Source organism: Hevea brasiliensis, chromosome 10 (genome assembly GCF_030052815.1).
Source record: "Hevea brasiliensis isolate MT/VB/25A 57/8 chromosome 10, ASM3005281v1, whole genome shotgun sequence".
Taxonomy (NCBI): Eukaryota; Viridiplantae; Streptophyta; class Magnoliopsida; order Malpighiales; family Euphorbiaceae; genus Hevea; species Hevea brasiliensis.
This window is the reverse complement of record NC_079502.1, coordinates 1,665,026-1,690,354: the sequence shown is the minus strand read 5'-3', so window position 1 is coordinate 1,690,354 and position 25,329 is coordinate 1,665,026. Positions and strand designations below refer to the sequence as shown.

Sequence of the window (25,329 nt, the reverse complement as noted above, 5' to 3'; positions counted from 1 at the left end):
GCCTTTGTTTCACAAATTGAACCTAAATATTTTGAAGAAGCTCAAAATGATGAAAGTTGGATTCTTGCCATGCAAGAAGAACTCAATCAATTTGAGAGAAACAAAGTTTGGAATTTGGTGCCTAAACCTAAAAATCATTCAATTATTGGTACTAAATGGGTTTTTAGAAACAAAATGGATGAAAAAGGCAATGCTGTTAGAAATAAAGCTAGACTAGTGGCTCAAGGCTACAATCAACAGGAAGGTATTGATTTTGATGAAACCTTTGCTCCGGTTGCTAGAATTGAAGCTATTAGAATGTTATGTGCCTTTGCATGTTACAAGGATTTTATGCTTCATCAAATGGATGTCAAGAGTGCATTTTTAAATGGTTATATTGATGAGAAAGTGTATGTTGCACAACCTCTGGGCTTTGAAAATAATGAGCATCCAAATCATGTTTATAAACTTACTAAAGCTTTATATGGTTTAAAACAAGCTCTTAGAGCATGGTATGAAAGGCTTAGTAAATTCCTTTTACAAAATGATTTCCAAAGGGGCAAAGTGGATACAACACTTTTTGTTAAGAAGCATCATAATGATATGCTCATTGTGCAAATATATGTTGATGATATAATTTTTGGTGCTACTAAAGAATCTCTTTGTAAGAAATTTTCTAAGATTATGCAGAATGAATTTGAGATGAGCATGATGGGGGAGCTCACATTCTTCCTTGGACTTCAAATTAAGCAAATGAAAGATGGCATATTCATAAATCAATCAAAGTACATCAAGGATATGTTGAAGAAATTTAAAATGGAATATTTGACAAGCATGGGCACTCCTATGAGTTCAACAATTAAAATAGATAATGATGAAAAAGGTAAAGAAGTAGATACAAAGCTTTATAGAAGTATTATTGGCTCTCTTTTGTATCTTACTGCATCTAGACCAGATATATATTTTAGTGTTTGCTTGTGTGCAAGATTTCAATCATGTCCAAAAGAATCCCATCTAAGTGCAGTTAAAAGAATCTTCAAATACCTTATTGGCACACACTCAATTGGTTTATGGTATCCAAAATGTGAATCATTTAATCTTGTTGGTTATAGTGATTCAGATTTTGTTGGAAGTGGATTGGATAGAAAAAGTACTTCAGGTACTTGTCAATTTTTGGGTTTTGCACTAGTTTCTTAGCACAGTTAGAAACAAACTTCAGTGACTCTGTCTACAGCTGAGGCTGAATATATAGCTGTTGATAGTTGTGTTGCTCAAATTTTATGGATGAAACAACAATTGGAAGATTTTGGTTTAAAATATAATATTATTCCAATTAGGTGTGACAACACAAGTGCCATAAACTTGATCAAAAATTCAGTCCAACATTCAAAAACAAAACATATTGAGATTAGACATCATTTTATTAGAGATCATGTTCAAAATGGAGATATCAAAATTGAATTTGTTGCCTCTGAAAACTAACTTGCAGATATTTTTACAAAACCACTTAATGAGGAAACTTTTTGCAAAATTAGAAGGAAAATTGGCATGAGTGAACCACTTGCTTAAAGTTCAATTCATATAGATTTAATATATCTGCATATTATCTAATGTGTGAGTAATTTGTTGTGATATGAGTTTGCTAAGAAAACTCTAAATAACAGTAGCTAACTTATTTTTGTACTCGTGAAATTAGTTTACTAAGTTGTATGCTACTGTTGCGTGCCTAAAATTAGTTTGCTGTATCGTGTACTGTTCAAATTTTAAGCCAAAAAGTGATTGTGCTTTGAATTTTCTGCGTGCCAATCAATGCACTTACCCACTCACATTTTTTGTGCTGTGTCAGATATATATATATATATATATATATATATATATATATATATATATATATATATATATATAGAGAGAGAGAGAGAGAGAGAGAGAGAGAGAGAGAGAGAGAGAGAGAGAGAGAGATTTGAAATAAAAATAAATTTCAAATAAAGTACACTAGAAGAGGGAAAGCGCGGGACTCAAGAAACCTTACCTACTGCTACACGAAATCTCTACCTATCAACACTCATTTTTTTTTCCGCCATACTCGACTCTCTCTCTCCTCTGCATTGATTCCCGATACTACTCTTACCAATTTTTTTGTCATTAACACTGACCCATTTTCATCAAAGCGCTTATCTCACTCTCCAATCATCACTTAAAACTCCAATCCCTCATTCATTCCTCACTGCGCCAAAACCCATTTTAAATTCCCAATTCTTCATCGCCTCTGGTTTACCATCTATGGCTTGCACCAAACGAAAAACCCTTGTTGCTGTTGCCTCGCCGTCCTCTTCTTCATCTGAAGAACTCTTTGTTGCCACATTAAAAAAGAAATTGAAAGAAAAGAGAAAAACACCAGTAACTGAGTCCAAAAGTGTATCCTCTGACCCATCTGAGGAAGTTGAACCTGCGGTAATGGCACCAGAAAAGAAAAAGGGAAGGCAAGTGCGTGGGATTGACATTCAACGTGAAAAGGGTGCTTCAAAATCATCGGGCTCTGTTGTTGACAAAGCGCTTCTAGACTATAAGTTCATTAAATGGGACAATTTTGATCAGGTTGATTTTCAATTTAAGGAACTCTTTGAATTTCAAGAATGGATGAATGTTTGTGAATGCACTGATGTTTACTAACCTAGACTAGTCCAAGAATTCTATAGAACTTTAAAAGTAGTTGATGAAGAAGACATATTTAAGGTTTCATTGAATGACAGAGCATATGACATTTCTGTTGAGTTGATTGCTAAAGCCTTAAAATTGCCGAATGATGGAAATATAATCTCAGCTTACAGAGATGTTGCTAGAGTTTTAGGTTTTAATTTACCTAAATTTGAAAGTGAAGTTTTTCCTGCCAACACTGCCACTAGTGAAAAATCCACTAGCACTAAAGCCTTTCAGCACATTAAGATTATTCATAGTATGGTGAATTATATATTTTGTCCTAAATCCGGCAGCTATGGATATTTGAGTCATTTAGATATGTGCATCATGTGGCATATTGTTAACAGAGTAAGAATGAATTTGGCATATCTGATTTTCAAGAATATGTGTAAAGCTTATGGGATTGGTAAATTACCCTATGCACACCTCTTAACTGCCTTGTTATAGAGTTGGATATAAATGTCTCTAAGGAGAGTTCTAGGGCAGATTTAATTGTGCTTAGAGAAATTCATTCTGATACTGATGGAAGAAAGAAACTTTTTGAAAAATGTGGATCTTCTAAAGCTAAAGTTGATTCAGATTCCCAAAATGAGATTATGAGTGAGCTTCAAGGGCTAAAAACTTTCATTAATGAGAAATTCAGTGCATCAAATCAGTCTATTGAACTTCTGAGAAAATTTATGGATATTGTTCATTACAAAGTAAGTCATTTACTTACTCAAAATGAAGAGTTAAAGAAACAGATTGCAGATCTTAAGCAGGCACAGGAAACTAGTTTCACAACCAAAGTTGAGACTGATGTACCTGCAGGTGACCCTTCTACTCATGATGATCCTGTTTTTTATCATGATAATGTTGAGTGTGGAGGTACTGGGCTTGGTGAGTCTACTGCTGCTGTAGAACATGAGAGTGAATAGGTTGTCGAACCTGCAATTGAACCTGTTGTTGAGCATGTTAGTGAACAGGTGGGAGAACCTGTAGTTGAGCCAACTGTAGAACCTGCAGTTGAGTCTACACAAAAGAAGGAAGACTCTCCAAGGGATCAGCAGGAGAGTGCTCTACCTAAACCTTCTGCAACTAAAGCATCTCAGGCTAAGAAGAGCAGAAAAAGAGTTAAGTCTATGGTGTCCAATCCATACCAGACTCTAGCTACTGCCCTTCAAACCCCATCTGAAGAGGATGAGTTACAGGAGCATGAGCCTTTGGCTGACCAAGTTTCTCTGCCACTTGCTGCTAAACCCTCTAAGAAGAAGATGGTGCTTTCCAAAGCTATTCAAAGGAGCAAAAGGCTTAATGTTTAGAAAATGATTTGCTTTTTTAGTTTACTAATATGTTTACTACTGTTGCTTCAATGGTTTTTCAGTTTGCTACTATTTACTTTACTGATTTTCAGTTTGTGCTAACTTAATTCTTTTTGGATTAATATCTCCTGTTTCCTTTTTGGATGATGACAAAAAGGGGGAGAATGGAATGGATGTGTGCTTTTGTTTTTGAAAAATGGATGTGTGCTTATATTTTGAAAATAGAAGTATGCTTATGATTTAGAAGTGTGTATGAAAACTATTGTGGCTTATGTGTGCAAACTATTAAGTTTAACATTTTGTATATTGAAATTGTGGATATCTTATGAACATGTTTTGTAGCATAAATTCAGGGGGAGTTTTGTATAGCTATTAATAGTTTTATTTTTAAACTTGTGTGCATACATTTAGGGGGAGTAATTTCCGCATACTAACATGCTTGGTTATACATAAACTTACGCACGTACACTTTTATTTATTTTTTATTGATGATTCAATTGAGTTTTGTAATCATAAAAAAGAAGGAGATTATTGACCCTGTGTAGCTCAAAATGAGCATTGATTTTGATGATAATAAAACTCAACTAGAATCTATCTAACTCAATTTTAAGTGATGTGTATATTCTTTCTCTTACTCATGAAGAATCTTTGAGGTTACATTTAAGGAGGAAGACCACTCAAAGGCATTTCAAAATGAGTCCAAGTTGAGAAAGAACAAGATTATGAAAGCTAAGACTAGAAGTAAAGGTATAAAAGTCATAGAGTTAGGAATTGAGTCTTAGGACTTATGTAAAAAGAATAGATGAAAGTTTTAGTCAATTGGAGCTCAAAATTTAAATTTCTTTTAATTATTTTATAAATTTTTCTCTGATCATAACCTTAGATATTGCTATTGGAATATTTTTTTTTAAGGTCTAAATTAGATTTTTAAATATTACAATTTGAAACAGGCATATAGTAAATTAGTTTGCTAACTTGTTTGCTAAAATATTAGTTTGTTAATGTGTTAGCTAAAACATTAGTTTGCTAACTAGTTTACTACTGTCGTAAAAAATTTCATTAGTTTGCTAAATGACCAGAGTTGCTCAACTTCGTATAAAAAGACAAAATAACAGCTATTTTGCCTAGAACAGAGTGTATAATGTTCCAAAAAGGTTTCAAACAGTTTAAAATGATTTGGGACTATAAGTACACCTTCTTTACTTCATTTTACATTAGATGAAAGCTTAAAATTGCACTCCAATCTTGATTTTTCATTTATTATTTTCATTCAAGAGCTTTAAAGTGTTTGAGCTACCATTGGCAAATCAACTCATCTCTTCTTTATAGTTTGATTTGTATTGAGTGAGAGTGAGTGTTAAAACATTAAATTGCATTTAAGAGAGGTTGTACAAGCACCTGTTGAAGCTTGAGAGTGTGAGTACTTAAGATAGCACTTGTCTAAGGGTTCAAACTACCTTGGTAAAAGCTTGGTGTTGAAAAAGTTGCAAAGGGCTTTTGGTCTCTTGCCTTTAAAAGAGCAAATAGTTGAGAGAAGACTCAAAGAGGGTTCTTTGAGAGAGTGAATGTAGGCTAGTTAAGCCGAACCACTATAAAAATCATTGTGTTTGACTTCTCTAATCTTAATCTCTTTACTTTTGTGTAATTTAATTTCTATGTATGATATTGAATGTTGATTGAATGGATTGAGTTGATATACTTGAAGATATATTGAGTAGGTTGAGAAATTAGTTGAATACTTTGTAATGCATGTTATGTAAAAAATTGCTATAAATATTGCTTGAAGCTTGAATTGCAATTTAGGGACACTTTCTTAAAACACATTTCACTTTCATTATATATATATAAAGGAGCAACTAATTGAACAAAGACACAATTTTTTATTAGGCTATAAGCAAGGGCCGAAAAATTATTAAAGTCCAATTCACCCCCCTCTTAGACTATTTTAGGACAATAAATAGTCATTACAAAAAATAGTAAAGAATAAATATTAATAATTTCAATTTACTTTTAAATATTAAATTATTAGTTCCTGTAGATTGACGTTTGAAATCTAGCTACCTCATTAGATGTTCATAAATCTACTTTCTAGATAATAGATATTAAAAGTCAACGGTTAATCCATAGAGTAGTGCAAGGAACATGATGGGTAATATATTGCTAGCTTTGTAGTAAAAAAACCTAGCGCAAAGACGAATATCTCACCATGTCAACCGTTTTATCAAGGATGTTAGGCTATGTTCTTTGGATTTTAAAGCTTTGATCGAGATGGGAACAGAATTGCTTGAAATTGAAATGAAATTTTGATTTGACTTTTGAAGCGATCTACTTTTCCTTGTATTGTATTGGAACCTTCCTTTTATGTTAGAAAGTCCAAGATGAGGGCTGTAATGACTAATGCATGTGTTAAGTTGACTCCATCTTTAGGAATGCAGCATAAAAATTCCATTCCAGTTGCCCGTCCAGCCAGATTATAATTCAGCTGGTGATACAAGTGTTTGTATAGCTGATAAAATTGAACTTTTGCTCAGGAACTCAATTCCATGGGGCTATCGTCATTCTGCAGCTTCTCAATCTTCATCCTGTTTCTAATCCTCCAGTCATCAGACTGCCAACAAGAATATATCAGTACTCTGTCGCTCGACTGCAGTAAAAATTCTTCTATATCAAAAGGGTATGTTTGCAATGGAAATCAAATTCCATGCCAGTCCTTTTTAACCTTATTCTCCCGCCGTCCCTACGACTCCCCCATCACCATTTCTAATCTTTTAGGTTCGGAAGCCTCGAGTATAGCCTTGATCAACAACGTATCATCCATATTCACATTTCCCTCAGAGAAATCGACCATAGTTCCTGTTTCTTGTTCATGTGCTCAGGGCTTCTACCAGCATAATACTTCTTATTTTATTCAAGATCAAAGCGAGACATTTTTCACAGTAGCCAATAATACTTATCAAGGCCTTACTACTTGTCAGGCAATTATGGATCAAAATTCACAATTATCTGCTAGACCAGATCTTAGCGTGGGATCGAAGCTTACGGTTCCACTAAGATGCGCATGCCCGAGTACAAATCAAACAGCAGAAGGGGTGATCTCCTTGCTGGTTTATACAGTGACGTGGGGTGAGACGATTTCATCGATTGCACAGAGGTTTGGGGTTGATGAAGCAAGCGTGCTGGAGGCCAACAAGTTGTCACAGGAAGGCAATATCTATCCCTTCACACCTATTCTGGTTCCACTTGCAAACGAGAATCATTTGATAAATGCGGGGAATTCAGCAAATCCGAGGAATTCAGCAAATCCAGGGAATTCAACAAATTTAGGGAATTTCTCTTGCCTCTATGCTAATGGATCTGTTCCAGTTGGAGGAGCAGAAGATATCTATTGCAGAGTACAAAATAAAAAGTTCCCTACCAAACTGGTTGCAGTATTAGGTTTGTCTTTTTGTTTAAATGCAAAAAAATATTAGGTGTGTTAGTTATTGCCTAGTTGGTCGATCATCCTTGATTTAAAGCCACCTGAGCCAAAGCTCATTGGTGTGTGTATATATATATATATATAATCTCTGGCTTTGCATTATAAGATGGTAGTGGTACTAAATTAACCATGATTTTGCTTTAGGTGTGGGCATTGGCGTGGGACTGCTGTGTTTGTTTATTTTCGCCTATAAGTTATATCAATTCTTGAAGAAAAGAAGATACAGAATTCGAAAAGCCAGATTGTTCGTGCAAAATGGTGGCTTGTTGTTGCAACAGCGACTATCATCTTATGGAAGTAGTGAAAAGGCCAAATTATTTACTGCAGAGGAGCTGCAGAGAGCAACCGACAACTACAACCAGAGTAGATTTCTCGGTCAGGGAGGCTTTGGCACTGTTTACAAGGGGATGCTACCAGACGGTAGCATAGTTGCTGTTAAAAGATCAAAAACTATTGACAGAAGAGAAATTGAACAATTTATAAATGAGGTTGTCATTCTATCCCAGATAAATCATCGAAACATAGTGAAGTTTCTTGGCTGTTGTTTAGAAAGTGAATTTCCATTACTGGTTTATGAGTTCATTTCTAATGGAACCCTTTCCCAACATATTCATGCGCAAGACCAAGAATCATCACTTCCATGGGAGGATCGTTTCAGAATTGCAAGTGAAGTAGCTGGAGCAGTAGCATACATGCATTCTGCAGCTTCATTTCCAATCTTCCATAGAGATATCAAATCTTCAAACATACTCCTTGATGATAAATACAGCGCAAAAGTATCAGATTTCGGGACTTCAAGATTGATCTCATATGACAAAACCCACATAACCACTATAGTTCAGGGAACATTTGGGTACTTGGATCCTGAATACTTCTACACAAGCCAATTCACAGACAAAAGTGATGTGTACAGCTTTGGGGTTGTGCTAATAGAGCTCTTGAGTGGAGAAAAACCCATCTCTTCTACTAGAGCTGAGGATGAGAAAAATCTTGTAGCACATTTCGTTTCATTGGCAGAGGAGAATTGCCTGCATAAAATTTTAGATCCTCGAGTTGCAAGAGAAGCAAAGCCAGAGCTTGCTAATGCAGTTGCAGAGCTTGCCATGAAATGCGTGAGGTCTAATGCTAAGAATAGGCCTTCAATGAGGGAGGTAGCAATGGAACTGGATGGAATGATCAAATCACAGCACTGCTTAGAGATTGACCAAGAACATCTAGTGAGAGATGAAGAGGACAGTAGTACTAGTGAAACAGACAGCAAATTTGGAGAAGATGATGTTGCCATTTCCGAAGAGATGGGAACTGTCTGCATCTAGATTCTAACTATCCCAAATTGGCTGGAGGATCATATTAAGGATGAGAACTGCTGGTCTTAATTTGGCATGTGCAGTATATTGAATGTTCCAAGCCAATGTGTTTACGAGATAGAAGAATTACGACTCTATTATCACTAGCCATTGCTCATTGATAAGAGTCAGGTTGTTTTTATATAATTTCTCAGTGTTTTTAGTTGACATTGTGCTTTTTTTTTAAAGCTTCTGATAAGTGAAATTATGTTATATAATCATTATATATACAATGATTATATTCTTACCATTGATATGTATTCACTATAATGGCATGGGGTGCTCTTTTGATGGCTTCCTGAATTTTTTTTTTTTAAAATTAACTTCATAGTTAGTTAAAAAAAAAAAAAGAAAACTTCATAGTTTTTATTTAACGGGCTTAGGTCGGGTCAAACCTTCATAATCCATGATTTCATGTTCGGCCCGGGCATCAACGGGTCTTAACCGCCTTGTCTCTCTGACTCCATCAAAGTCTCAAGCTCACTTCCCACTGGCCTACTCCTTCAATGTTGATATGTAGCAGGCAGCTCTAGTTCGATTATGTACTGTGAAATCCTTCCAGCTCCGATTTGCTTTACTCGTTTTCGATACTTTGATTCAATTCGGGATAAGGGCAAAAGGAGCATCTCAGCAACAGTGAAAATGAGAATGGTGGGATTGACTGGTGGAATAGCGTCAGGGAAGAGTACGGTCTCCGAGCTTTTCAAATCCCATGGAATTCCCGTTGTTGATGCCGATCTCGTCGCTCGCGTATGCCCCTTTTTCTTCTCCATAGCAATCAGAAGGATTCTTTTTTTTTTCCTTATCGATTTAACGAATGACCTGACTCAGTTGGAATTGAGAATGCGAATGTTTTAATTTTGAACTTGCCTAGTTTTGTTGTTATCATGTTCTAATTGTTGTAGATGTTGTGGAAATTTGAATGCTTTAACTCTGGTTTTTTTCAGTTTTTATTTTAAGTTGCTTGGATTTGATTCGAAGTCCTAGATAGATATAACAGTTATGCATGCTTTACCAATGCTCTCAGTGGTATTGGAGTCGATTGAGTCCTGTCGGAGCCAAATGAGAAAAAAAAAATGCATGGCTTGCAGTGTTATGGGTGCTAAGAGTGCGATGGTGGTGGTGATAATGATGTCAATCTGAGGAATTTCATTGTTACAGTGATAGTGCTATATTTTTTATATATTAAGCAACTTGTTTTCACTGAATATTTCAAAGGGTTCTACTCGGTTAACTGAATGAACTTTAATTCGCATTTGATCATTGAAATGATAGGTTATTGAAAATCAAAACCAGTCTACTAAATAGTGTCACCTGGTCACTGAAATTTTTAGAAGTTTATGGCAATATCACAGCATGGTAACATTAGTGTTAAATCTTTCTTATTGATGCATTTTTTATTTTCCACTGGAAGTTTTTTTTGTATTCCTTCGCATCTTTCCTGAAGAGACTGGTACACTCTGCAGGATGTTCTAAAGAAAGACAGGTGGTTATAATGAGGTTGTTGCAGCGTTTGGAGAGGATATTTTAGAAGCTAATGGGGAAGTGGATAGGCCAAAGCTCGGTCAGATAGTGTTCTCTGATCCTGCAAAACGTTAACTTCTTAATCGGTACTGATAGTTGTGATGCTTGTGTGTTTTTGATGAATATATTTTTTTTTTCAGTAATATTTTATGCCTATGACATCAGCATTATAAGGAATGTGAATTGAATCAATTGGTGATCTAATAAATTGATAAAACTACTTTAAAATTTTTAATGCCCATGACTCATCAAAATTGTGGTTATTTAATGTAATTAAGCATCTCAATTTTTGCATGTCATTATGGCTGGTCTGAATATTTTAGAATTATACCTTCTAATGCTAATATGCCAAGGAAAAGAAAGATCAAATTTCTGGAGAATTCTGGAAAGGTTCTAGTATGTGCAACTTTTGACTTCTTACAGGTCAAATCTTGTTGATATAATTATTCTCAAATATTGGTTACCAGAGCAATATTGATTTTGTCTTAATCTCTCTAGCTATCCTTAACAATGCATTGCAAGAGAGCTGCACTAGACAATTGTCACAGAGTTGCATATTTCACTTCTTAACTTTGGCTCTTACATTCTTGCAGGCTTTTGGCTCCTTATATTTCTTCTGGTATCTTTTGGTAAGTTTTCAAGCTGTGGTTGAAGGGGTGTAATGTAATTGTCCTTGACATCCCATTGTTGTTTGAGACCAAGATGGATAAATGGACAAAGCCAGATGTTGTTGTATGGGTTGATACTGAAACACAGCTTCAGCGGCTTATGGGAAGGGATGGATCCTCGGAGGCGGATGCCAGAAATAGGATAAATGCACAGATGGCCCTGGATTTGAAAAGGTCCAAGGCTGACATTGTTATTGATAACACTGGTTCATTAGAGGACTTGAAGGAACAGTTCCAGCAGGTATTATTCCAGGTAACTAGGCCTCTGACATGGTCTGAATTCTGGCTTTCAAGACAAGGTGCCTTGATTGCCCTTATTTCCACTGTAGTTGCAGTTGTTGCATGCAAAAATGTTCACGGGATATTATAAAGGAAAATTTTCAAACTTGTAGAACTTGGAAGTATTTCATGCTCGTTTTTTTGGATAATAAAAGGGCACTGCACCAACTACAGAAGATGGGTAAGCTATCCCAACACCATCAATAGAAAGAAGACCTGGGATTCACCGAGTAGAGGAATGCAGAACAGGAACCCCCATAGACAGAGAAAGAGCTTGGTTTGGGAGCCAATCTGTGGCGTGGTTCCCTTACCTCTGCTTGGACTGCAGAACGTCTGCCAAATTGCCCATATTCATTGCAAAGCTGCTACACCAGGCACCATTCGTCTGCAGAGACAAGCTATTTATACTTGTAACTTCATTTCATTTTATGGAACGAGTTTTATGTACTTTGAGATAAGCACTCTTAATGGTAATCATTTTAACTTTGCAAATTGGGGTGCTTGATCATGAAACCAAGTTTAATATGACAACTACAAGCTAATCAAAGTTTCACCTAATCCAGCATAAGAGATGCAGTGAACTCTTAATGTATGACAAATAAATATAAATTTTCTCTATTTGGAACTTCTGAAATTAGCTTCAATTAAGTACCCTCTTTATTGGTTGGTGTAGGATGCTGCTCTTGAAGTTAAATCTTTAAAACTGAAAGGATTAGCGGTAATTTACAAATAAAAATAAAAATAAAAATGTAATCTAAACCTGTTTTCCACCCCTTGTTTTTAGACCTCGCTAAGGTCTAATTGGGAATTGGAATCGAATTAAAATCCATCAAATTTGTGTTTAATTTGAATTGAACTAAAATTAAATCAAAATTTAATTATTTAATTTCGGTCTGAATCAAATTTTTTTCATTTAAAAAATTAAAAAAAAAATTTGAGAAGAAAAATTTAGACCATAGGATTTGAACCGGAACGGGTCCCATGGCCAGGCTAATTGATTCTATTCTTTTATTATTATTATTATTAGTTGGTTTCAACAAGAGAAAGGGGAAGTGTGTAATATCCAAAAGAGTAGTGGGACAAAAGTGAAAACTTTTATGGTAATACATCTCACGCGCAATTCGTATTGTATTGCACAATCTCTCCGACTCCTTATTTCCTCTGGGGATCTTCAGTCTTCGCAAGAGATCTCTCTCTTTCCATTTCTTTTTTTCTTAGATCTCATTACTTCACAACTGTACCTTTCAATCCCTGTAAAGCTGTATTTGGATTGTCATTTCCATCTCCTTTATCTCCTTTCTTCCTTTCTGATCCACTTTCCCGAAAAAATTAACCCCTTTAATCTCCCCTGCTTTTCTCTCTCGCCAAACACAGGCTTAGGCATCCGCTTCACCTTCTGTTCTTTCTTATGATGGGGTTTCGGTCTTGCCCTAGACTTCTCCTTCTTTCATTCTTCCTACTTCTGGCTCTTCCTTGCATCGCTGCTCAGGTATATTACTCTACTGCTGTTTTTTTGCGTTGTATTTATTCTTGTTTGGAAGCATAATTTTATTTGGAAATAATGTTTCTGGTAGATATTATTGCTGTTTGTTGTAGGAGCGAATTATATGATTTCAGATTCAGTTATTGTAGAATTCTAATTATTTTATTCAAAGCTTCAATTTTTTTAATGGGTTTTAGGAATCTGTGGAGGAAAATGAGAAGGAAAAATCATCTGTATCGCTTGATCTGGGCCGCCGTGGCATGGTGAGTTAATTCTTTGTTTATTTATTTGGAAAAGTTGATGCCTTTTGGATTGCTTGCAGAAATTTTTTTAGTGAATTATGTGCTTTAGTTTCTCTGCTGTTCTTAGGTTTGGGGAAATGCTTATTATATATTGGATTTGCAAATGCAGATACTTGCCAATGACCTTGACATCAATTCTGTTGGTCTTGGACTTCAAGTGGACTCTGGTCTTGGAATTTTTGATGCATTTATTGCGAGCTTGTCCATGATTATCGTCAGCGAGGTTTGTGTTCTCTTAGATAACAAACTGCAAACTTCTGCTTTTTGAACGTGTTGTTACTAAAAATGAAAGTCATGATTCTCCCTCAATAATATCTAGTGTTATCGTTAGGCCATTGTCAAAAAAAGGGGAAGGGGAAAAATGTGATCTTGCACCTGCATTAATAACATTGTGAATAATGACTTTAAAGAGTTGGGCCAGCATAAATTTTGCTGTTCACTAGTCTGATATATGTTTCTTTTTATTATAATTGTGTTGCTAGATTGGGGATGAGACTTTTATAATAGCAGCTCTCATGGCAATGCGCCATCCCAAGTCGATTGTCTTGTCTGGTGCTCTGACTGCCTTGATTGTTATGACAGTAAGTTATCCATCTGTTTCATTTTTGTTTCAACTTTGATTGAAAGAATAATGTTTTTTCCTTTAGTGGTCCCTCGTGTGTTTAGTTTTTGATAATGCAATGCATTCACATGGCATTTTAACTGAATGACAACTTTATGAAGCTTAATGTTGTTGAATGCGTTAATTAGGTACTTTCTACTGGATTAGGTAGGATTGTGCCAAATTTGATATCAAGAAAGCATACAAATAGTGCTGCCACAGGTACATAAAATATACATTAGATATTTTAATCGTCTCTTAGCTCCCATACTCTCTCTCTCTCTCTCTCTCTCTCTCTCTGCCCCTTTCTTGATCCCTATAGAATGTTTTCCATGTTCTAGATACCAAGTAGTCCGTAACTAGCAAATCATTCTATAAAACCCATGCATTACAATTTGACTGCAATCTTTTTTTTTTTTTTTTTTTTTTGGGGGGGGGGGGGAGATTTTAAATTTTTTCTAAATATAACTTGGTCAAATTGATTTTGGCAGGAGATTTTTTTATAAGTACTAATGCCAAAAAATAAAAAATAAAAAATAAAAGAAGCTCAGATGCATTAGACTGGGCATTATGCAAATATGCATATATTAGTGGATGGAATGATTAATACTTGACCTTGGTATCTTCTTTTCTTATGCAGTCCTTTATGCATTTTTTGGGCTGCGATTACTTTACATTGCCTGGAGATCAGATTCAAAATCATCCCAGAAAAAAGAAATGGAAGAAGTATGTTTTTCCCATTCTCAATTTTTTATTCATTTTCATATATCAAATTGTGCAAAACTTATCTATTTTTGTTCCATGTCTGCATATTTTACTGTATTGCAATTATCTTTTAAACAAAAAGAGAGATTGTATTATAACTTGGTTTAAACACTGGCTTCCATTTCAAGCTTTCGATTTCTTTTCAGACATGGAAGATTTTGGGTTTACTACTTCTAATTTTATCACTTGCTTCATCTTATTTATCTGTTGCGTGAAAGTTTTTGCTGCATAATGATTATGGTAGGCTGTTAGCCTTTCCCTGTTAGATAGGTGTGATTATTGGATTAGCCAGTGAACTTGCAAAGCTGGTCATCTTAAACCATCTGGTCTATATCTTCATTTTTGTAAAACATTACTGTTTCCATTTTCTCTAATGTTTCTCCTTCACAAGGAGTGTTGTTTTAGCATCAATACCTAACCATTCTTATGCTTTTTTCTCTTTTTATCAAATGCTTAACCTTGTTGTTTTTGTTGTTGTTAATTTATCTAATTATTTTAGGTTGAGGCTCCTACTATCTACTTGCGTACCATTTAGGGAAATTTTCTTTAGATCGTTGTTGATGATTAACTTTTTCAATCTCCTCCCCTCTCCTCTTTTGACTATGTGTCGCCCTTCTTGTGTTTGGTATGATCTTTATTCCTAAGTTGCATATTATGTTTTCAGGTAGAGGAAAAGCTTGAAGCAGGGCAAGGGAAAACAAGTTTCCGCCGCTTCTTTTCTAGATTTTGTACCCCAATATTTTTGGAGGTACGTTTGATGCATCTAGACTTATTTCAGCAGTTTGGTTGCATGAAATATGGAGCCTCTTATTTGATATTTTGATATAATTGTACGCTTTGTAGTCAGTCCTTTGGGTATTATGTGATTGTCTTTTAATAACCATCTTGCTGAAGTAATGCTCTTTTGTCGTGCAGTCATTCATATTAACCTTTCTAGCTGAGTGGGGAGATCGTAGCCAGATTGCAACAATTGCTGTATGACAATTTCATTATCTCCTTGTTCTATAACTTTGTTAAGAGCATAGCTGGATAGCTTGATTGGATTTCTTCATTTATCCTTTATGTGATTTTATTCTCTCTCTCTTTTTTTTTTTTTTTGTTATTTTGTTGATTTGTGGCATTATTTCTCTTAGTTTATTTATTTATTTATTTTGTTTTTTTTTTTTTTTGTTGGGGGGGGGGGGGGGTGTTGGGTTGTTGTGCGGGGGTTGGTAGGGGTGGTTTTTGAATTTATGGAGAAAGAGAATCCATATAGCCGACCTTAAATTCTTGGGATAAAGGCTTAATTGAGTTGAGTTCTATGATTTTTGCCCTATGGATGCAATGCTTGTCTCAAACTGCTTGTGATTCAATATAGAGCCTTGGCTGAGTCCATTAGGGTCAAAAAGCATATGATTATCAAGATAAGGCTGCCTTTATCAAGTCTTAATAGTGTATATAACATTGTTGATGAAATATGGGAATCTACATAGCTGAGAAAATGGGCAAGTTTTATCTGGGGTGATAATACAGTTAAGAGATTTAAGGTCTTGTTTGCTTGGTTTTATATAGATTGATTTCATCTAGAAAATGCTGCAGTTGGATATTGAAATGATGTGGTAAACTAAACGTGATTGTTTTCTTCTTGCTTGTGTTTGGGGTGCCTAGATTATGTTTTAAATTGCAATTTTACAGTACATGTCAAATGTAATACTCAAACTAGAATTTATAATTTTGCAGCTGGCAACCCACAAAAATGCAATTGGTGTAGCTGTGGGGGCTACATTAGGACACACAATCTGCACTTCCCTGGCAGTTGTGGGAGGAAGCATGCTAGCATCTAAGATCTCGCAAGGGACAGTTGCTACAATTGGTGGCTTGCTTTTTCTTGGCTTTTCTTTATCTTCTTATTTCTATCCTCCTCTATAAGGATGATATTGAAGGCTAACCTGATTCTTTTCTTAGTCTTTGTTAACTTCAATGCAGTTTTCATTTTTCCGTTCTAAAGTTTTTGTTTTGTCGAAAATGGTTTTCTACCTACTAATTGACGCCAGACTGTTCTACTTATTCTTTTGTATAATTAGTATATATTAATGTCTTAAATGTGTTTTTTGTTTAACCTTCTATTTTTATCATTTGCAGACATTAATGAACGTTCATCTAGATATCTAATGGTTAATCTCCTAATTCCTTAGTGGGTATATCATGAAACAACTATTCAGTTAGGAACAGTGCATGATTCTTGAAACTCTAAATCCAATCAAAAATTGCTAAAGCCAAAAATTAAAGTTACTATGAGAACTAAAACAAATCAAATCAAATCAAATTTTGTTTATTATTATGGTACAATTCTTTCTATATTTTATTATTAGTCAGACTGAAAATTGAATTAATCTATATTGACCCATAATAAAATTGAAAATTAAAATTATATATATACAGACATACACACTAAACTACTAGGCCTCCACTAGAAAAATTACACAATTTTGATTTTAGTCCGAAATGATCAACAAGGTGCTCTATATTAAAAGCCAAATTCTTTAGGAAAGTGTGTGGTGAATGAAAGTGGGTATTTTAAGCTACTAGGCCTCGTGCCCCCTTTTTCTTGTAATCCAGCCAATCTGCAATTGCATTTGCAGACAGCTTAACACACGAAAAAGATACATTCTGAAATCCGTGCATATTTCCCATGGAATTTTCTGGCTTCGATCTCAGATGTCCTTAAAAAGCCAATATACGCATCTGCAAGACAGGAAGCTAAAAGCATAAACGGGGTGTCACTCACAAGAGGACACACGCATTGAATCAGAATATTTCCACCGAGTAATCTTCCCCTCCGGTTTCTGTACGCCTCTGCCAGTCCAGCTTGGTTCTACTCTTGAAGAGAGGCTTCATCACAATCAAGCTTTCTAGACCCTGTCTTAGGTGGCATGCATCAGTAAAAGAAGAGGAAGGATCATGTGTCTTATAAGTTGTTCGGGAGAGGCTGCCATTCTCCTTCAATTCAGAGGAAGCCCTGCCTGCTTTTGCCACTGTTTCAAGAGTCAGGGACTTGAAACTTAAAAATGAAAGCACTTTATGCCATCCATATGAACCACATCAAGATAACAGCTTGTTGAATAAAACTTTTGTGATCCTAAAATGAGAATTTTGGTTGAAAATGCCAAACAGCCCACGAAGTTTTATCCTGATAACTCCATATCAATGGTCAAATTGGTTCTCCAGGAGTCTGGTGCCTCACTTGGATTCTACTCAGCCAAAAGCAAGTAGCAGATAGCATCATCTCCTCATAATTAAATCTGACCAAAGTAAGAATAACTTATAAAGTAGAAATTACATATAATTCCTTGCCTTCCTTGGAGCAGCATTAAAAAAGAAAATTTCACTTCACCTTTTCACCCCAGTGACCTTCAGCAAATCTAAGTAACTTTTTCAAAAACACATCATTACTAGACAACAACTATACAATCAGGACATCAGCAGAGCCAGAGCATCCCATATCTACAATTTCACTAATAAGTCTTTTTGACCCTGGTAAATACTTTTGCTGCAAAATCTTGTAACAACCCAGAAAAAAAAAAAAAAAAACTGCAGAAACAAAGAAAAAAACGCAGCACTCCCCCACCCCATTTCTCTCTCCCCGACTCTACTCTCCCCCCTCGCTTTCTCCCTCCCATTTTCGTCCAACCGGCCAGCATCAGCGCCGGCGAGGTACCGTCGGCCTTCCCCCGTGCCGGAACAACTGCCAGGTGACGGCAGCAGCGAGCAGGAGACAGCAGAAAGAGAGAGAAGGAGAGAGGAAAGAGAGGAGAGAGGGAGAGCGCGAGGCCACTGATGGACTCAGGACGATGAGATCTTCGAGATAAGACTGGTCCCGCTCCGATCGGACACCGTTTGACAAAGGCGCCAATCGAACGGTCCAGATCGCTTGGTGGGATTTTTGAACTTTTTCGATTTCTAAAATTTAAAAATAATTTTGTGATAATTATTAACAAAATTTGGACTTAATTTAGGTGCGATCGGAGCGAGGATAGCTCACCGGTGTCGGGATAGCATTTTCAGCCAGATCCGGCTGCCCGACGGCCCGTCTCAGAATGTGGTCAATATTACAGTCAATCCTAGCATTTTCAGACGTTCTGGACGCGTTCCGGGTGTCAGAATTGGCACAGGTAAACCCGAACTCCAAGTCGCTCATTTTCGGCTAATATCGATTTAGAATAAAATTCATAAAATATTCGTGGATGATCGAAAAATTATAATTCCTTTTGCAATAGTCTTGTAATATTATTAAGGACTGCGGGGCGAAATTTTAAAATTTTTAGAGCTTGTTTAACTAGATTTTTATAAAATGTCAATTATAGGGACTAAAATGTAATTTTTAAGATTTTGTGTATTGTCTGATTTGGAGGGCCCAGGAGGGGCCATGTGATATTGATGAGATGTGATTGTGGAAATTGAGAATTTAGAAGTGTTATTTGAGCCTTTTTGCAGGTTGGGTAGGTCCCAGGTATAGGAGAAACTTTGCCGGATTTTCGGTATGAATTAGGTTGTCTATTGCCTCTTTAGAGTTTTATCTCAACTTAGTACTAATAAATTTATAATTTAATTATTAGGTGATCGAGATCAGCTATTTTTCTGCATCCAGCAGCCACAATAGTCATCGGTGTACTGTGAGTAAAATATTAATTTTAATTGTAATTTCACTATTATTATATGTTCAAGCATGCCCATGCATCACTTATATGCATATATCTATGTAAATAAACTTTAGGCACAATTTATGTTGCGTTCTTAACTATGAAAGTGCCATGTATATTGTTGTGGTAATTTGGAGCAGTGTGCGTGCGTTGGTGTGCGTGTGATGTGGTGTGGACTATGGATAGGACGGGTAGACACGGCTTGAGATCTTCGCTGGGACCTGGTCCTTCGGGGTAGACACGGCTTGAGTTCTTCGCTGGGACCCCGATTTGGTTATTAAGTGGAAGTCCGAACTGAGTTCTTCGTTGGCACAGTTGGAATTAAGAGAGCTGTATAGGGAATCAGCTCCCATATATATATGATTGATATTGCTGGGTGCGTGAGTGCTCCAAATTACCTTTTTGCTGTTATGATGTGAAATTATTGTTGATGTTGCATTTCACTTTACATGGTGCATTAGCTTTAGATAGTTATAGAGATTATGGTTAAAATTGATATTTTACTCTCTGAGTCGAACGCTCACTCCTATTCAATATTTTTCCAGGCCACAGGAGGAGTTATTTTACAGAGCAACCTATTTTCTTCCTCGCAGGTTTAACGTCGATTATTTAATTGTTTTACTATCTTTTCTAAATTTAAAATCTAGAACTCCGCATGTGTTAGTAATAGTGTGGACCTTGTTAGAAATTGTGTTAATTTAAATTTTTGAAATTAATAAAGGAAGATTTGTATGGTATTTAACCAGTTTGTAAATGAGGTAACAGGGTTGAGCTGGGCTCCCCTGATTTCAGTTTCTGAAAATTTCTGGGTAAAGTTGGCTCAAAATATAATTATAATAGTTTAATTTAAATTATTTTATATGCATATTGGGCCTAAATTGTGGGCCTGGTTATGGATTTGAGGAATAGTTAGGCTTACTACGGGCCTCGGGGGCTTTAAGCTAGCCCAGGTCCTAGTGCCGGTCCGGCCCATAGGTTGGGTCATGACAAAGTTGGTATCAAAGCTTAGGCTCTAGATTCATGGGAAATAATATAATTGGGAGTGTAAAAAGGAGTCTTGTTAGGATGTTACATGTGGAGTATAGGATTCTGTTTCGTCTTTTTCTGTAATTCTTTGTTTCTAGATTCTGCGTTATACCTCAGGAAATATAAAAGTGCCTTAATTAGTGTCTTGATTTTCGTGGAGTACACAGAAATGTGAAATAGAGTTAGTAGACATGTGAGGTCTATCATGAGGATACATACTCCAAGAAATGCTATATTTTTGTCAGTATGAGTTTAAATGGTGTGCCCATTTCGTGTAAAGCACGAGTACATAAAAGTGAGTCTTAAAAGTACAATTGCCCTAGATAAGGATGAGGATACCACTGCTGGCAGTCATCAGTAGATGGCCCAGTCAGAATAAGTTTGTGATAATAGAAGATTTAGGAGAGATAAGAAATTAGGAGACCTAGTCTGTCAGGATGTATCGTAGTAACTATACAATGTTCTCGATGTCTGCTCTGTAAGCTGCAGATTACAGTACCGACATGAGATTATTGTGTAGAGCTGCGTGCATCCCCGTGGTGCTCCATAATGAGGGTGTTTGCGGATGGCTTCTATTTTGGTATAGTTATGCCAGAACAGAGTTTTATATCTGCAGAGGAGTTGGGAACTCCTGGTTAGGGGTCTAGAGTTAGAATATTGAAAGGTCACAGTTGGGTGATAACTAGAGTCAGTGACTCAGTTACCCTAGCATGAGCTAGAGTTGCATTAAGAGTTGCCATCAGACCAAAGGTTTCGGACTAGTTGCAAAGTAAAGGTGACACTTATAGAGTGAGATCATCTAGTCTTCAGTATGAAATTTTGGATCGTTTTTGTAGTATGACAGACGTTTTGCTTAGAGTTTAGTGAGAATAGTATACCTTGTGTGTATCAGTAAGGAATAAAGTACAACCCTACTACCTAGAGAAGGTCGAAATTATGAATTGATGATTTACAGAGCTATGATATGATAAAGGAGACATTAAATTGACATGGTTTTGGGCAAGGTGGTAAATGTAGTTACTTTGTTGCAGCAAGTTAGGGTATAGTCCTATCTTTTCAGAAGGGATCGAAAGTTATTACTAATAATGGTGACCAACAAAATAGTACCCCAGATAGGATTGTAGAGTGTGGTAGAGAGTAGTTGGCTCGGGTATCCTGCAGAGGATACAAGTTTCATTTATAGGAATCATATATAATCAGATCACGATGGATGTAAATCCTTTGAATTGGATGACGGGTTTGGGTGCCCGAAATCTTAAGTTTTGGCTAATTGAGTAAACATGGAAAATAATAATAATAATAATAAATAAAATTACTGCAGAATCAGTTCTCGAGGTAGTAAGGGTATTATGTACGCTAAAGGATAAGAATAGAAATCATACAATAAAGGTACGACTGCAATTTCCTAAGTTCCTTTCTAACTTCATATTATTCAAAACAATAGTATAACCTAATTATAATAGTGTTAAGAGAAATAAATTAGTGAAGATAAATTATAGAAGGCCAATGGATAGAGAAAGTGCAGAATGAAGGTTTGGACAATGGGTGCCAGATGCAATAGAATCTAAATGCCAGTGGAAGTACTAGCTAGAGTAGTCAAAGGACCAAATCTGAATAGCACAGATATGTGATAACGTGGTAGAGACTTTGAAAGATATAGTTAGCAGGTACAGCTGTCATGTTAGGAAGAAGAATGGAACCAGGGATAAAATAATTAAGTTCTATTTCGGGTAAGACAAAGGAAATAAATGAAAGGACAACCTGAAGGGCGCATAATAAAAGGAACAAAGTTAAGATATAGGGTAGGCTAAGTGTTATTCTTGACAAGGTGAATGACAAGGATGGAGAACTCAAAATGGGACCATATTAGTGAGAATAGTGATGGAGGTATGGAATCTAGGAATGTGATACTCATAGCATGATGTAGCTGAGATTGTGACAGGGGCTAAAATATAGAGCATGGAGTTACATGATTGGTTCATACTTTATTTATTCCCTATTTCTAAAGTGAAGTGGATAGTAATGGGGGCAAGATTCTTTTAACTTGTTAACAGTATCAAGAAGATTAGGCGAGGAATACAATAATAATGAGCAAAAAGTAGAAGGTGTGCGATGATATTGCGGACTATCTAATTAGGCAGAGAAAAAGAAGTTAGTAAGTAGTAAGTTGAATAAAAGTTAATCTAAGGGATCGAATAGGTATGATGAGTGGAAAGAATTATAGATAATGACACATAGGCTTTAGGTTAGACATTTGAGATAGTGAAAAGGTAGTTAGAGGTTCATTATAAATGTCAGGCAAACATTTTTAGTGTGACCAATAGAATCACTTTGCAGTGAAGCAATAACAACAGAACAACAGTAGCGGTAGAACGAGAAGTGACAAGTCTGGGTAGTTATAAATCACTAGAAAGTTCAAGGATTAAATTAATGACCATAGATAAGGGTGGAATTAGTGTTGGAAGAATCTACTAGCGAGAGAAATCTTTCAGGAATCAACAAAAGTTAAGGGCACAATATAAATGATGATAGATATGAATCATAGGTCGAGTATAAGTAAAGTTAATAAATTATAAAATATTATATCAGGAAGGACAATGGTACGGTAAAGGGTTCATGCAGATGATGCATTATGGGTAGAGCACAATTGTGCTAGGAGATGATGAAATTTGGAGAGAAAGACCAAGAAACATAGGTTAAACGTTGTTATATGGACAATCGGGCGTAATTAAATATAAGAGGATATTTTTCTTTCTTTTCAAGTTTAGCTTGTGCTTTTGGTTCTAGAGGGTTATATAAGGAACAAAGACTGAATGAAGGAGACCTAGTTATTTGAGAGTTTGGTAGGCACCAATTCATACACAATTTCCTGATATGAGAATGACAGTAAGTGCATACCTAGTGTTAAGTATGAAAGGACGATCAGAGTAATAAAATGAGTCAAATTGAGTTAGCTACTAAGGCTTGTGACTATTTTAAATTATGAGCTGGAGGAAGTGCTAATTACTAATGAGTTACAGTGAATAGAATTGTTGCTAATGGGAAAAGTGGAGACTGAAGTTTGGAAAGCTATGGGCAGTATATGTGATTATATTAAGGAGAATGAACATGTGAAGTATCTTGTTTAGAATTAAGGCATAGCACACATTTTCCATAGCCGTGTTAGTTCAGATGGAACTTATAGTTTCTGGGGCTCATATTCATCCAGGATAAGCAATTTTCTACTAAGGCTGGTAGGGAATGATAATGTTCTGATAGTTAAGTTGGAAAAAAAAGGGGATACAAGAAAAATTTTCTATGGGTAATTATAAGTGTTACATAAGGTGAATAATGTGCTGGTAGGAGTAAATCGTAAGGTTAGAATTCTCGAAGTAATGGAACTAGTAATTAAGATAAGACTAAGAAATAAAAAGAAAATTAAAGTTGATGATGGGATAGACATCTTGAAGGAAAAGGTGTAAGGGTGAAATAGGATTAAGATTTAGGAATAAGTGCAGTAAGTTGAAAAGATATCAACAATAGTAGAAATAGGAAAAGGAAGTGGATAAGATCCAAAGAATAGGAAGAAAGCTCGGTAGAGCTAGTTATAATGATGAGGATAAGGAGGAATAGATATGCTAGGAACACACTAAGAGATGTTTAAAACAAGTTATTATGAGATGATAGATTAAAGGAGTAGTGGAGCCTCGATCTGAGTGCCAATGTATCAGAAGTAGGCCACATACTAAGAAGCTAAAGGAAGAAGTCTAGATATTTCCATTCCAGAGAAGGAGTGAGAATTGATAAAGTCGCATGGATTGAGTTGTCAGGGAATATAAACACTTTTGTTACCTAGAAGGAGAGACCCAATTCACTTTCCAATATTGATAAATGATACGCTTGGCCCTTGGAGGAGACTCTACCTGACTGGTTACATAAGATGGACAGAGGTTGGTCTAAGTACTTTAGCAATGACACAAAAGGAGATTAAAATTTTGAAATATCATGGTAGTGAGAAGATTTATAGGTATTGACCACTGAGGTCATAAGAAGAGTGAAGATCTCGAACAAGATGCCTGGTTTAGGTGCTACAGGAAAGCTACTCATAGGATACCATGGAATAAGGAACATAAGTTATGTCATTGGGGAAACAGAGATTATTAAAATAAAGGAATGATGACTGAAGTCACCAAGAGACATGTTGGGGCGTAATAAAAGTGAGGTAAGCACCAAAGTTGATTGAAGTTATGAGACATCAAGTCAAGAACAGTGAGATATAGTGAATACTCGAAATGTCAGAAAAATGGTCAATGAATAGTTAGAAGATAAAAGCCCTCTAGAAAGAGATGATAACAAATAGGACACTACAGTAGAATCAGTGAACAGTAGGATGTCATATATAATATATGAAGCGTTTGAAGAATAAATGTTTTATCAATCTCTGCATAGCTGGAGGAGTAATGATTACACTTGTTCCGATAATTTTATTTTCCATATCTCTTGTTTCTTCGAAAATTCGAGGACGAATTTTTCTTAAGGGGGGAAGAATGTAACAACCCAGAAAAAAAAAAAAAAAAAAAAAACTGCAGAAACAAAGAAAAAAATGCAGCACTCCCCCACCCCATTTCTCTCTCCCCGACTCCACTCTCCCCCCTCGCTTTCTCCCTCCCATTTTTGTCCGACCGGCCAACATCAGCGCCGGCGAGGTACCATCGGCCTTCCCGTCTGGAACAAGCGCCGGTGACAGAATGGCGACAAGGCAGAAGAGAGAGAAGGAGAGAGGAGAGAGGGAGAGCGCGCGACATGGGCCCGACTTCGCGGCGTCGCCCCAGCCGACTCCGACGGCCATTTCCGGTGATTTCAAGTGCCACGGACTCCCAAGATGATGAACTTTCAGATGAGACTAGTGGCACCTCGTTTGGTGGCCGGAGGAAAGAGAACCGGCAAGGGAAAGTTGGAAGAAAATTATATGGGTTTCTCGGTTTCCGGTCACTTTTCCGGCGATCCGACCGTCTGATCGGAAATCCGAGGCCACTGATGGACTCAGGACGATGAGATCTTCGAGATAGGACTGGTCCCGCTCCGATCGGACACCGTTTGAAAAAGGCGCTAATCGGACGGTCCAGATCGCTTGGTGAGATTTTTGAACTTTTTCGATTTCTAAAATTTAAAAATAATTTTGTGATAATTATTAATAAAATTTGGACTTAATTTAGGTGCGA

The 25,329-nt window shown here is 36.2% G+C and overlaps 2 protein-coding genes and 1 pseudogene across 3 annotated transcripts; all 3 read left to right on the top strand.

Moving 5' to 3' along the window:
- Positions 1-6,371: 6,371 nt before the first annotated feature.
- LOC110639115 (wall-associated receptor kinase-like 1) lies at positions 6,372-11,764 on the top strand. Of its 2 annotated transcripts, XR_002491849.2 has the most exons (4): positions 6,372-7,412; positions 7,600-8,933; positions 10,268-10,411; positions 10,919-11,764. XR_002491849.2 is itself a non-coding variant. In XM_021789941.2 (2 exons), the coding sequence occupies exons 1-2, from the start codon at positions 6,521-6,523 to the stop codon at positions 8,769-8,771; spliced, it is 2,064 nt and encodes a 687-aa protein (XP_021645633.2). In that variant the 5' UTR covers positions 6,485-6,520; the 3' UTR covers positions 8,772-9,097. The 2 variants fall into 2 exon arrangements, 1 of the variants encoding a protein (XP_021645633.2); XM_021789941.2 differs by lacking the exons at positions 10,268-10,411; positions 10,919-11,764 and having other exon boundaries at positions 6,485-7,412; positions 7,600-9,097.
- LOC110639116 (dephospho-CoA kinase-like) lies at positions 9,342-11,764 on the top strand (annotated as a pseudogene).
- A 614-nt stretch (positions 11,765-12,378) lies between these two features.
- Positions 12,379-16,521, top strand: LOC110639146 (GDT1-like protein 4). Its single transcript, XM_021789976.2, has 9 exons — positions 12,379-12,761; positions 12,953-13,018; positions 13,167-13,280; positions 13,540-13,638; positions 13,808-13,880; positions 14,299-14,384; positions 15,088-15,171; positions 15,339-15,398; positions 16,143-16,521. The coding sequence occupies exons 1-9, from the start codon at positions 12,681-12,683 to the stop codon at positions 16,329-16,331; spliced, it is 852 nt and encodes a 283-aa protein (XP_021645668.1). The 5' UTR covers positions 12,379-12,680; the 3' UTR covers positions 16,332-16,521.
- The last annotated feature ends 8,808 nt before the right edge of the window (positions 16,522-25,329 follow it).